The 13,474-nt window shown below is 39.0% G+C and overlaps 1 protein-coding gene across 7 annotated transcripts in view; it reads right to left on the bottom strand.

The window, feature by feature from the left end:
• The window catches only part of LOC137660286 (male-enhanced antigen 1), a 55,981-nt gene extending 43,802 nt beyond the window's left edge, over positions 1-12,179 (bottom strand). For 4 of the 7 annotated variants that reach the window (XM_068395071.1, XM_068395074.1, XM_068395070.1 and 1 more), the window contains exons 1-2: positions 11,965-12,108; positions 2,775-2,963 (exon numbers count right to left, since the gene is read on the bottom strand). In XM_068395071.1, the coding sequence (XP_068251172.1) occupies positions 2,775-2,957 (183 nt within the window). In that variant the 5' untranslated portion in view covers positions 2,958-2,963; positions 11,965-12,108. Of the gene's footprint in view, positions 1-2,774; positions 2,964-3,100; positions 3,242-11,964 lie in introns of those variants that run through there. The other 3 variants (XM_068395075.1, XM_068395069.1, XM_068395072.1) reach the window with 3 other exon arrangements.
• Between the last annotated feature and the right edge of the window lie 1,295 nt (positions 12,180-13,474).

Genomic DNA, 13,474 nt, shown 5'->3' on the forward strand with positions numbered 1-13,474 from the left:
ACCACACTTCTTACCAAGTTTACCTCGACACACTTCTTTTTAGGTTTATCAAGACACTTTCCAAGTTTACCAAGACACATGCATATTTGCATGCAAGATATCCATCACTCACAAACTGAAAAGAGAAAGGAAAGTTTAACAGAGAGCAGAGGCAGGTAAAGTACAATCAGAGCAGAGCTGACTGTCGGGTGGCGGGGCTTAACCTCTCTCAGCCAATAGCTACTAATACCTTTTTAAAAGTGCAACAGCCATCCAGATATGATGATATCATACTCCTATTAAAGGATGATGGTTTGTATTTGTAGAACAAATGATGAATGTTCATAATACATGCAAAATGTGTGACTAACAGCAAAAATAATTATTTAAAATTCTTTTTAATAAAATAACTTATTTCTATACTCACCTGGCCTCTATATTATATCTCTCTCGAAGCTAGTTACTTGTCAAAATCTACCCTAAAACTAAACCTTTCCTGTTTCTTTCCTTATAATTGGCCTGCTCCTTTAATGAGGAACTGTACTGGGGTCATATGGTGGTATGTGGCAATACTGTATCCCTTTGTCTGTCGAAACTAGTCTTGGGTAGTGCCATAGACTATGTACCATGGTTTTCCACTCTCTTTGATCAGAGTTCTCTTGCTTGAGGGTACACTCGGGCATGCTGTTCTATCTTGTTTCTCTTACTCTTTTTTTTTTCTTTTATGTTTTTTATTCATGTATGAAAGATTTAATTTAACGTTGTTGTTCTTAAAATATCTTATTTTGATTGTTTATTAATTCTTTTGTAGTTTGTTTATTTCCTTGTTTCCTTTACTCACTGGGCTACTTTCCTTTGTTAAGAGCCCTTTGGCTTATAGCATCTTGCTTTTCCAGCTATTGTTAGCTTCTAATAATAATAATAATAATAATAATAATAATAATAATAATAATATAGTCACAATCATATACCTTTGCAGTAAGAAGCTCCACCAACTGCTGTCACCATCATCTATTTAAGTTGATTGGCTGGCAATAGTTACCCAACCCTGATTAATTTGCAACTCCTTTCTGCTTCACTAGCTTTAACAACGCTTGTTTTACCATGGTGAAATAAAATGTTTGACGATTACCCACAATGCATGGTGGTGATTGTGTATCTAGGAGGGCGTGCATCTGGAAAAAGAGCGCGCTCCCAAGTCAAACCTTGTTCCAATTCTTATGAGCAACAAACAGGCGAGTGTGCATAAGCATGTATGAGCACTCATATGTGGTTGCTTGTGAGCCAGAACCGACAAGTGCATACGAGCAGAAACAGGCAAGCGCTTTTCAGCACGGGATCATGAGCAGGTGAGATTGAGTGGGTGCTAACATGTGAGCACAGTTCCATAAAGGGAGGAGCGTGTAATCTCTCAAGATCTGATGAATATGCACGCAGCGCTAACCGCTAACACCTTAGAAGAACCCTCCCTAAAAGGTAAGCAGCATTAGCTCCAAAAGACATTATACATGCGAGCACAGTTCCATAAAGGGAGGAGCGTGTAATCTCTCAAGACCTGATGAATATGCACGCAGCGCTAACCGCTAACACCTTAGGTAAGCAGCATTAGCTCCAAAAGACGAGGACATAATAGTGCTAACTGGCAAGTGCTATTGATCCAAACATAGTCGCTAAACGGGAATATACCCTAAATAGGGAAGAACATGCATGTAGATGAAAGGTCACTCAACAGAATCCTTGCTAATAGGAAAGTGCTCCCTCGTGCGTCAGAGACAGTTCAAAATCCGATGAATATGCACTCATAGGTGATGGCAAGCAAGCATGGGTGTGAATGCGAAGTCTCTCAAAAACATTTAAAGATCTTTCTCGTGTCGTGTAACAAGAAGATTTGAAGAATACACTTCAGAGGAAGAGAGTACTGTACATGAATCCTCGCTTGTGAAAATCTGCGTTTAACTACACGTTCCGATGTCACTGCAGATATCAAGTTCACTCCGAATTAACTGAGCAATACCTGCCTTTCTAGGAGAAGTATATAGGGCCACCTCTCTCGTAAGTTGTCCTATTGTTAATTCTATATTGATGTCCTTCTCCATCACTTCGCTGGGGAGGAGTGAAGGAGAACACACTATTCAGAAGCTCAAGTACTAAAGATAGGAGTGAGGCTTTGCAGAATTCTTTGACTTTGAGGAAGACCCCAAAGGAGAAATATCTCATGGGCACACTTTACATTCCTTACAGAGTGATGACCCTTTGCAGTCATGACCCCTGCAATAAGGGTACAAGGAATAAGGATCCACTGAGCTCCAGCTCATAGATGTTTTGCATCTACAACCCAGAATGCCAAGGGAGGACCACATGCCCATACATGGTTTCTCCATGCATCTAAACAAAAAAACTTTAAAGAAAAAAGAAATATAGAAAGCCAAGTTATTTTGCACCAAGAGTAAGTCAAAGTGGCTACCCAGTAAGCTGGCAGAGGGGCGGGGCTTCCCCACTATCTACCAGCAACTAATAATGCCTGGTTACAAATTTTAACAGCCAACTTTCAGCTTAACTGAAATCCTACTCCTATTAAAGGATGAAAGTTTGTATTCACGTAGGAATGCCCACAAGTTACCAATCCTTTATATTCTAAAGTATATGCCTTTGAGGTAAATATGTTTCAATCTCTAAAAATGAAAGAGTTCCACAAAAAGCCCCATTTTCTTGTTAATTAAAAACAATTAGTAACCCTTACTAGCACATATTACTGATCTTTACCAAGATATGACTTAATAAAAATTTCAACTAACTAAATCTTGTGGCAGAGGCTGGTAACCTGACATATTTGGATCAGAGTCAATCTGATCTGTTTCTTCATCACTAGATGATAAAGGTGGACCCATTGTTAATCCAGTTGGTGGAGTGATCCCTTCATCGTCTCCATTTCCTGGATTCCCTCGACCTCCCTGCATAGGTTCGGGTACTGGCGACATTAATTCCTGAAAAGAAAAAAATTTACTGTACAGTATTAGTTTTCCCAGCCCTAAAAGTAGCCTTCAGAATTGACTTATAAATATCAAATGTTTTTAATCGATTGAAATCAATTGTAATTCTCCTATCCATACAAACCAGAGACCTTTAATAGGGGTATTACTTCAGTGAAGCTGGACACCGGCCACCGACCCTTAAGGTTTTAACGAATTAAACACAGCTGGCGGTCGTATGGCAGGGAACCACCATCCACTCGATAGGAAGCACTCACCTTCACTTTGACCTTTGGCCTAAGAGCAGCGGGCTGGTCAAGGCAAGTAGTGCAACAGAAAGTTCTTAGGTAGGAAAAATACAAATTTATTAAATAATTGGCAATTTGTTCCTACTGTATACATAATACACACCTTTGACCTTTAATAGGAGACTTATCCTGAGGATGTATGGAAGTCCTTGTATACAGAAACTAGTCTGGTTCATTTTCTGATTCGGGAAATCTCAAGGTACTGTACTTTGGTTTTACGTAGAAGCGAAAGTTCAACATAACTACCGGAGCATACAGATGTTGGCGTTAGGCTAGGCATCCTTTATGTAAAGTGGATGGTCCTAGGAGAATGTCACTATTTGATAGTGTGCCCATATGAAGTGGCATTTATAGGATTAATGGGAATGCGTATATTTTCTCCATTATTCCCCTCATAAATAGGATCGGGGAGATACTTCAATATTATTATCATTACTTGCTAAGCTACAACCTTAGTTGGAGAAGCAGGATGCTATAAGCCCGAGGGCTACAAAAGGGAAAATAGCCCAGTGAGGAAAGGATATAAGGAAACTACAAGAAAAATAATTAACAATATAAAATATTTGAAGAATAACAACAATAAAATGAACATCTCCTATATAAACTATAAAAATGTTAACAAAACAAGAGGAAGAGAAATAAGATAGAATAGTGTGCACAAGTGTACCCTCAATCTCGAGAACTCTACCCCATGACAGTGAAAGACCATGGTACAGAGGCTATAGCACCATCTAAGACCAGAGAACAATGGTTTGATTTTGGTGTGTCCTCCTAGTAAAGCTCCTTACCATAGCTTAAGTCTTTTCTACCTTTACCAAGAGGAAAGTAGCCACTGAACAATTATATTTTAGTAGTTAACCCTTAGAGCAAATAAGAATTTTTTGGTAATATCTGTGTTGTCAGGTGTATGAGGACAGAGGAGAATATGTAGAGAATAGGCCAGACTATTCGGTGTATGTGTAGACAAAGGGAAAATGAGCCATAAGCAAAGAGAAGGATCCAATGCAGCACTGTTTGGCCAGTCAAAGGACCCAATAATTCTCTAGCAGTAGTACCTCAACAGGTGGCTGGTGCCTTGGCCAACCTACAAACCAAAGCAAAGGAAAGGTGCTCTAATTGAGTAGCTTACCAGCATTCCTTGTCCAGTCCAGCTTCCCAGTGGCACAACTACTAGGACCCCAAGAATGGAGAAGAAAGGAAAACGGGCCAGACATCATTACTTTTTATTCTAGAACTTATGTCGTGACGCTATCTTAGACAAGATGCTTCTTGTCCCAGGAGAAAGCTAGGCTTACTACAAAGCCTGTTGGGCAGCAATCACAAGTCCTAAGGAGAATGTTTCCAAGGACATGTGGGTATACTCCCGCAAGCAGTGGGCGGTGAAGGTTGTCTGGCATTTCCAGACTCCTGCCTTCAGCATTTATGCCACTGGCAGATTCTTCACTGGGGGGTTCCTCCAACACAAATAAAACCTGAAAAACCCACCGAAGCGTATCCGAGGGCAACATGCTCCTAACACACACTCCCAGAGGACCGATTCAGGGGTGGCAGAAGCGGTCGCATCTCATGAGGAGACTGAAGCAGCAAAATACTTCATAGGTATCTTATTGGGCCTTGCCAAGAAAGCAGAGCTGTTAACCCTTTCTGGAGTCAATATGTGAGATAACTAAACTGGGGTAGAGGCTCGTCAGGTCCAGGGTTGGTTTTGAAGGCTTATGAGGGGCACTTGAAGGCTTTGGATGATCACAAACCCACAAACTTCATTAGAATGACAATTGTATTATTATTATTATTATTACTAGCCAAGCTACAACCCTAGTTGGAAAAGCAAGATGCTATAAGCCCAAGGGCTCCAATAGGGAAAAATAACCCAGTGAGGAAAGGAAATAAGGAAATAAATAAATGATGAGAATAAATTAACAATAAATCATTCTAAAAACCGTAACAACGTTAAAACAGATATGTCATATATAAACTATTAACGTCAAAAACAGATATGTCATATATAAACTATAAAAAGACTCATGTCAGCCTGGTCAGTATAAAAATATTTGCTCCAACTTTGAACTTTTGAAGTTCTACTGATTCAACTACCCGATTAGGAAGATCATTCCACAACTTGGTAACAGCTGGAATAAAACTTCTAGAATACTGTGTAGTATTGAGCCTCATGATGGAGAAGGCCTGGCTATTAGAATTAACTGCCTGCCTAGTATTACGAACAGGATAGAATTGTCCAGGGAGATCTGAATGTAAAGGATGGTCAGAGTTATGAAAAATCTTATGCAACATGCATAATGAACTAATTGAACGACATTGCCAAAGATTAATATCTAGGTCAGGAATAAGAAATTTAATTGACCGTAAGTTTCTGTCCAACAAATTAAGATGAGAATCAGCAGCTGAACACCAGACAGGAGAACAATACTCAAAACAAGGTAGAATGAAAGAATTAAAACACTTCTTCAGAATAGATTGATCACCAAAAATCTTCTAAGATTTTCTCAATAAGCCAATTTTTTGTGCAATTGAAGAAGACACAGACCTAATGTGTTTCTCAAAAGTAAATTTACTGTCGACCATCACACCTAAAATTTTAAGTCATACAAATTTAAAGAAACATTATCAATACTGAGATCCAGATGTTGAGGAGCCACTGTCCTTGACCTACTTACAATCATACTTTGAGTTTTGTTAGGATTCAGCTTCATACCCCATAATTTGCTCCATGCACTAATTTTTGCTAAATCTCTATCAAGGGATTCACCAACCCCAGATCTACATTCAGGGGATGGAATTGATGCAAAAAGAGTAGCATCATCTGCACATGCAACAAGCTTGTTTTCTAGGCCAAACCACGTCATGTGTATATAGTATGAAAAGTAATGGGTCAAGAACACTACCCTGTGGAACACAGGATATCACATTCCTATACTCACTATGGTGCCCATCAACAACAACTCTTTGAGATCTATTACTTCAAAAATCAATAATAATGCTAAGAAATTACCCACTCACTCCCAACTGTTTGAATTTGAAAACAAGGGCCTCATGATTAACACGGTCAAAGGCAGCACTAAACTCAAGGCCAATCATACGAACTTCCTGACCACAATCAAGGGATTTCTGTATAGCATTGGAGATTGTAAGAAGGGCATCACATGCTCCAAGGCCTTTACGAAAACCAAATTGCAAACTAGGGAATAGATGATTATCTTCAGCAAACCTATTGAGACGTTTTGCCAGAAGACGTTCAAAAACTTTAGATAATATGGGAGTTATGGAAATTGGGCGGTAATCAGTGGGACTTAAGCTACCACAAACACATTTACATAGAGGAGTAATATTACCAATTCTCCAACAAGTGCTAAAAGCTCCTCTTCTTGCTAACTTGCGCAAAATAACATAACTTTGGAGCTAAAAAATCTGCTGTCTTTATAAAAAACAAAGGAAAAATACCATTTGGCTCTACACCTCCATAAGCATCAAGGTCCATCAACAGAGCTTTAATCCCACGAGATCGAAACGCTAAACTAGTTAGTTTAGCCTCTGGAAAACAGGAATGAGGAAGTTCAAGTTTTTCATTACTCTGTTTACTGTCAAAAACATCAGCCAAAAGGGTTGCCTATACCTTTGGACAGTGAGTGACTGAGCCATCTGGTTTAAGTAAAGGAGGAACTGTTGCATCTACACCAAAGAGTGCAGATTTAAGGGTAGGCCACATTTTATGTTCCTGCGTTGTAACAGAAAGGGTTTCTTTTATGGTTAAATTTTACTCCTTTTCAGTTGAGGCATAAACTCTGAGCAAAAGCTCAAAGCTGAGTATAGTTGTTCCAGGTCAACTCTGATCTGTTACCCTTCCAAAGTTGATAAGCCTCCTGCTTCTCCAAATAAGCACGTCTACAATCATCATTGAACCATGGTTTGTCCTTCACTCGGTACCTTAGCACACGAGAAGGGATACGCCTATCAATTATGTTGACTAGATTCTCATTCAAAGAGACAACACGATCTACACTACTATATAATTGTGACCAATTCAAGCACAAAAGATCATGCAAAATCCCATTCCAGTCTGCTTGGGATTTCATATAAATTTTACAAGAGTATGATATATCAGGGACAGGCTGCTCAGTCTTCACTACTAATGAAATCAAGGCATGATCAGATGTCCCGACTGGAGAACCAACCTTACTAGTTATAACGCCAGGGGAGTCAGTGTATACGAGGTCCAAGCAATTACTGAATGTGTACATTAAGTCCTGTGGACTAATGGCTTGATTGACCACACGCCTTCGCAGCACCGAACAGAGTTTGATGAACTAACTTGTTCCAGGAGTAGAGGACAAAACTGCAACAAAGGGCAGGGAATAGATGAATACAATTCCTGCGGGAGGAATCCCTAAAAAGGGGAGACCGAACAGGTGAAGGAAGTCTCTCCCGCGCATGGGAAAGGCGACCAACATCTACTGCCCCTGTCGGAAATTCTCGCCGCAACCAGGAAGATTGCCAAACAGTGGCTGGTGGAGGGACTCTCTCACAAAAGGGAAAATTTCAATACCTGGAGGTAAACCTCCAGGCAACACTCTCTGTCTCGCTTCAATAAGTTGTAGCTCAAATTGAAGGTTGACTTCGAGAGTTGCCTGAGAATGAAACCAAAGCTTGTTCTCTGGATTACCCCCGAAGGGGATATCCGAGGAACTCAGAGGAATTCTAATCAGCAGCTGATCCGGAGAAGACCAACCCTGTACAGGAAAGACCGTCGCCAGCGCGATGGTCAGGAAACGGCTGCAGGCACAGACGGAGAAGGCAAAGACTGGTCAGAAATAGCAACTTCCCCAGGAACTGAAATGTCACTAGCATTAAGGAAAACAAAAAAGAGTGAAAGTGAAAACTAACTCGGAATGACAACCTAATCCGCGGACGAGAAAGGTGTCCCCCAAGAGCTACAGGAACCTGCTAACTGCAAACTCCCTCCGTCAGCTGCCATCCCCGAATGAAGGAGCGCGGTGTTGTTAGTGCTGTATAAAGTTATATTAAAAATGAATTTATTCATACAAGTTAATAGCTGACAAAAGACCACTCGGGAGAACAACCTAACCCGCAGGTGGGAAAGAAGTTCCCCGAGAGGAAAGGAAAAAGCTAAACACTATGCACTCCCTCCGCCAGCCGCCATTAGTGCTGTAGAAAGGAAAACTAAAACAGCTCTATTCAAAATTAATTAGCTCGTTGAAGCAAGTTAAATTGTAAACAGTTCTATTAAAAATTAATTAACTGAAAAAAAAAAAAAAATCCTGGGGAGAACACTCTAACCTGCGGACAGGAATGGTGCTCCCCGAGAGGCACAAGAAACATGCTTCAAACCAAACCATGTAGGCTACTCCCTCTGCCGACTGAAACGTAGAGCAAGGGAGAGCAGTGTCATCAGCGAAGAGGAGTAAGACCAAAGACCAGCTCTGGGTAGGCCGCAAGCGGTCTTCTTTCCGAATAAATCACAAGAAGCGAGCGGCATCAACATCCGAACGGAAAAGGAGTATTCATGCAAGGACAACTCCCATAAGGTGGAGGTCGGGTTGCTGCACTCTGAGAAGCGGGGGAGAACGCCAGCCTAAAGGTTGTCCAGCGTCAAAGGGGAAGAGACCGTAAAAAAGGTGTCACTGCCCTTGAGAAATGCCATACTTTTCCGACACGAAAACAGAAACACACTGTAATGATAAAGGAATGTTTATATAGATACTGTATATAAAAACTTTAAATGAATGTTTGATTATATATAAAACACAAGTAAGATGTACAGTAAAAACAAAGTCAAAGGCCACACAAAGAGAGAAGAATGTCTACTCTCAGCAAGCCAAAAGTAAAAAGTGACAATACAAGAAAGGTGCGAGTGTGCGTGAGCGGGGTAGCTGGGTAACCACCGACAATCCCCGGCCTTGCAAACCAACAGGTGGGTGGTTATACCTCGCTAAAAGTCTCATGGCTAGACTATCAGCTTTGCCAAAGTAACATCCCTACAAATAGCAAGGGTTTGTATTCGTGTCGGAACAAACAGTGATTAAGAAACACGAAACAATAGTGAAATAGCATTTAGGTTTATGGTTACATATGTAGTGTTAAGTAATATAAAAAAAAAACCAGCCTTCGATCCTCCTCCATCAATCCCCTCTACCTTCCCCCTTCGCCAACGTCTTCGTTACCTCAAGTCGTCTAAGTGCACTGTATAAAACCTTGTTATATCTTTACATACTCCTTTTATGTTTTTATACAATATCCTTTATTTAGAAATGCATTTTCTTTATTCAATAAGGAGAAACATAAGAATATGGAGTGTCCTTTTGGGTGTTGGAACGGATTAAGGGCATTTTAAGTATTTCTAGTGGGGAATATTGATTTGATATACTGTACGAGCAAACGGAAACATGAGCTCGGCCCCAAATTGATTGTTTCATATGAAGTTTTCTGGCATCCTGATATCAAAGGTCATTGACACCGATATAGTTTATTGTAAATAAAAAATAAAAGAATATTCAATTAAAACCATAAAAGCAAAGATGTCATTTCAAAAGTTAAATATCTTTCTGAAGACCTGGTTCTGAAATAAAGCTAAAAATTCCACTAGCATGGTAGGGCACATGTCCAAGAATCTTGGCAAGGTTGAACTGGCCATCCTCACCTCTAGCCTCAAACAGATATCTATTTCTCTCACTACTATATGTGGGGCATTTGGTTAACAAATGCCTCACTGTCAATGGTACAAAACAGTTGTCGCAATATGGTTGGTGTTGGCCAGCCAGCAAAAAATCACGTGTCAGCCGAGTGTGACCAATGCGGAGGCGACAAAGAGTAGTCTCAACACTTTCGGGGCATCCTGTTATACCTCCAAGGGGATATAACTTTATTTCTCTCATCTCATTTTCAAGTAAACTATCCCAATGCTGTTGCCAATTATTATAAATAAAATTCTTAATTGTAGGTAAAAAATCATTACTGGGAATGGGATACCTTCTTGGTAGAAACTCAACTGCAGCACTCTTTGCCAGTGAATCCGCCTTTTCTTTTCCTGACACACCTACGTGTGCCAGAACCCAGCAAAATCTAAACATTATACCTTTCATACCAATAATTAAAAGCCACTCTAAAATCTTCAAAACTAAAGGATTATTGGAATAAAAAAACTTCTAAAGCTTGTAGGACACTTCTTGCATCACTAAAAATAGTAAAATTGCCCTGGTCTTGTAATGTTTTCTCAATAGCGGTTAGTATGCCACATAGTTCGGCAGTAAATATAGAGGATGCTAGAGGAAGTGCAACTCTACAATTAAAAGCACTATCATATACTCCAAATTCAACGCCAGCATCAGATTTGAAGCCAACAGTATGTATAAAAGTCTATTCTCTATGTTCTTCAACATGGTCCATACTGAGCAACCTGGCTTCATAGTCAGTCATGTTCTTTTTTATACCAATAAAATATTCACAAAAAGATATATACGTTAATTTCCATGGACGGGTTAATGATATCCTACATGGGAGCACTTTATTTCTCCCTATATCTAAACTGTCCACTAATGTTTTTACCCGGAAACCATAAGGTAAAGGAGATTTTGGGTACAACTTTAAAATATCTAGTATGCATTACACGGTTTACAGTCTGACACGCTAAACAATTAGGAAGTCTTTGCAACCTGAACTAATAACCAACCCCCCGGGAACAAATTAAACTCACAACTCAAGGTACCAGTGTATACAACAAAAAATACACCACAACTGCTCGAGGAAGATACTTTTCCCATGATTACGATGTTCGTTTGGTTAATCAAATCCAATCGATACAAGATTTTTTAGGTAGATACACAAGTGAAAAGCATAGGCATATATCAACGTAATAAACCTTATAGTAACCTAATATATCCTTCGCTCCTGTGGCTTTGCCCTCTTGGATCCCCATATGGCAGGTGCGACTATTCCGCAGTTTTCACCTGTTATTTCCGACTTGCTCGTACAATAAACCTCAGTCTTCAGTCAGTATTACTTTACGGTGGTAAATATTCATCAAGTGATTTTGGCCAATATACAGTATATGAATATATCTCAACCAAAACCAACTAGTTTCAACTCCAATAACTTATACTCTTCGGTTAATAATAATCTATACTCCTATTTTCATAGGAAAACATGTTATTCCTTCAAAAAACCTACTGTTCTCGGCGTGTATGTAGGATAGCGGCCACCTGTATGTATTATTATGGCTAACTTGGAATACGGCAGCGTAAGGGCGTAACGCCCACCCCCACGGCAGCTATGTAGGCAAGGACACGGCTTGTAGGTTAGGTTAGGGGGAAAGTTTAGGTCCATTTTTAATCCATGCATGAGGATCTGGCCGCTGATATACAAAGGCTCCCTTTTTTCTATTTGGTTTTAAATCTTTTATCTTCACCCATGAGTCTACATCCTTACAAAAACTAATTCAATGATTTAGGCAAAAACGATTACAACCTCTTGTAGATAATCCCGTAACATTATCATTCTAATTATGGATTTTTTTTTTTCAATAAAATATCAATATCGGCTACGGTGTCTATCCTGTCATCGGGATGACAGGTATTGTTTACAAACTCCTTCCAACATAAACAAGTCAAGCTGAAACAATTATAATTCTGACAATATGAAATTCCAAAGTTTAATAACTAATACATAAGAATATTCACCTTAACTCCCGAGTACAAGAAATAGATTTCAAAAATTCAAATCTTAATTACAGGAAACAACGTCTACAACCAGATATGTCCAATGGCTAACTGGAAGGAAGAGGAAAATTGTTGTGTTTACGTCGCTTTAAAAACTTTAGCCTCTCCCCATTTCTATAGTTGGAAATTAGCTAATGGCAGAAACGGGAATATGGCCAGTTAAAAATAAAATATAAAAAGGTTGTGCTTTTTCATAAAATCAGAAACATTGTCCCTACATAAAAGTGAGAAAAGATGCAGACAAAGAAGAAGAAGAAGAAGCGACGAGAGAAGGGAAATAGTAGAAGAATTGCTGCAGCCGTACGAAGAAAAGAAGATAACAGGAAACGTACTGTTTAAGAAAGAATTAATAGAGAAAAGAAAATAATATATTAATCAGATGTGGAAAAAGAGAGAAGAAAATAAAAGAATTAGAATAAAGAAGAAAACCAAGAGGTTGCCGATGGAAAGGCAAATCCCTCCGCCCAACAACTGAACTGAACTATAGTTGAAGATTGGCTAATTGTAGAAACAGGAATGTGGCCTGTTAAAAATAGAGTATAAAAAGGTTATGCTTTTTCATAGCAACAGATGACAAACGACTAGTTAAGGGGATAGGGAAGGTCAAATAAGAGAACCATATGGGGAATATTGGGGAAAAAGTATCATAGTAATATGCATTAAATAGATCAAAATTAAAGTAAGAGTATAAAAAGCAAGAATTAAAAAAAGGGAAATAAAAAGTAAAGTGGCAAATGAAATTAAAAGAAAAATAGAAGAAAAGAAAGCAGAGATGACCAAACCGAGGTTTGGGAATAGTAATGGCAGAAGAGACTACATAGGAGAACTTAACACTAATGAGGCAGTAATAGTTATGAAAAAGTTGAATATGCTGGAATTAAAATAAAATTATAGAAACAGGAATCATAATGATATGCTTTGTGTGCTGTGTAAGGAGGCAGAGGATACTACCGAGCATGTTTAGCTGTAACAAGTTAAGAAAATCTAGAAACAGTGACATAGAAATAGGGAATTTAGAAACACCAACTAAAGATGTTGCCCGGTATATTAGAAAGGCCCTTGAAGTTTTTAGTAAAAGTATGCAAGCTGTGCTGTCTGTGTAGGAGGTAACTAATGATAATGAATGTTCTGCCGACTGCAGCGCTTTGTACCTACTAAGCATCTTCTAGGAATCTAGTAGTATGCCCACAATTACAGTGTTGTTGAGAGAGCAACGAGGAACCTGGAACCTAGAAAATTGATAAAAATACTGTGATAAAAAATGATTAAGAATATTATATGCAGTAAGAAAAAGAAGGTTGAATGGCATCAATAGACATTAATTATTATTTGTAAAGATAAAGATGTTGAATGGATGAGGTAACAAGATTTTTTTTTTTTTTTTTACTTAAGAGCAGAAATTATCAACTTACACCTTTATGAGCTGCAAGTGTATTAAGTGCCAACTAATTACCAATACTAATTTATTTGA

The sequence above is a fragment of the Palaemon carinicauda genome, chromosome 20 (assembly GCF_036898095.1).
Source record: "Palaemon carinicauda isolate YSFRI2023 chromosome 20, ASM3689809v2, whole genome shotgun sequence".
Taxonomy (NCBI): domain Eukaryota; kingdom Metazoa; phylum Arthropoda; class Malacostraca; order Decapoda; family Palaemonidae; genus Palaemon; species Palaemon carinicauda.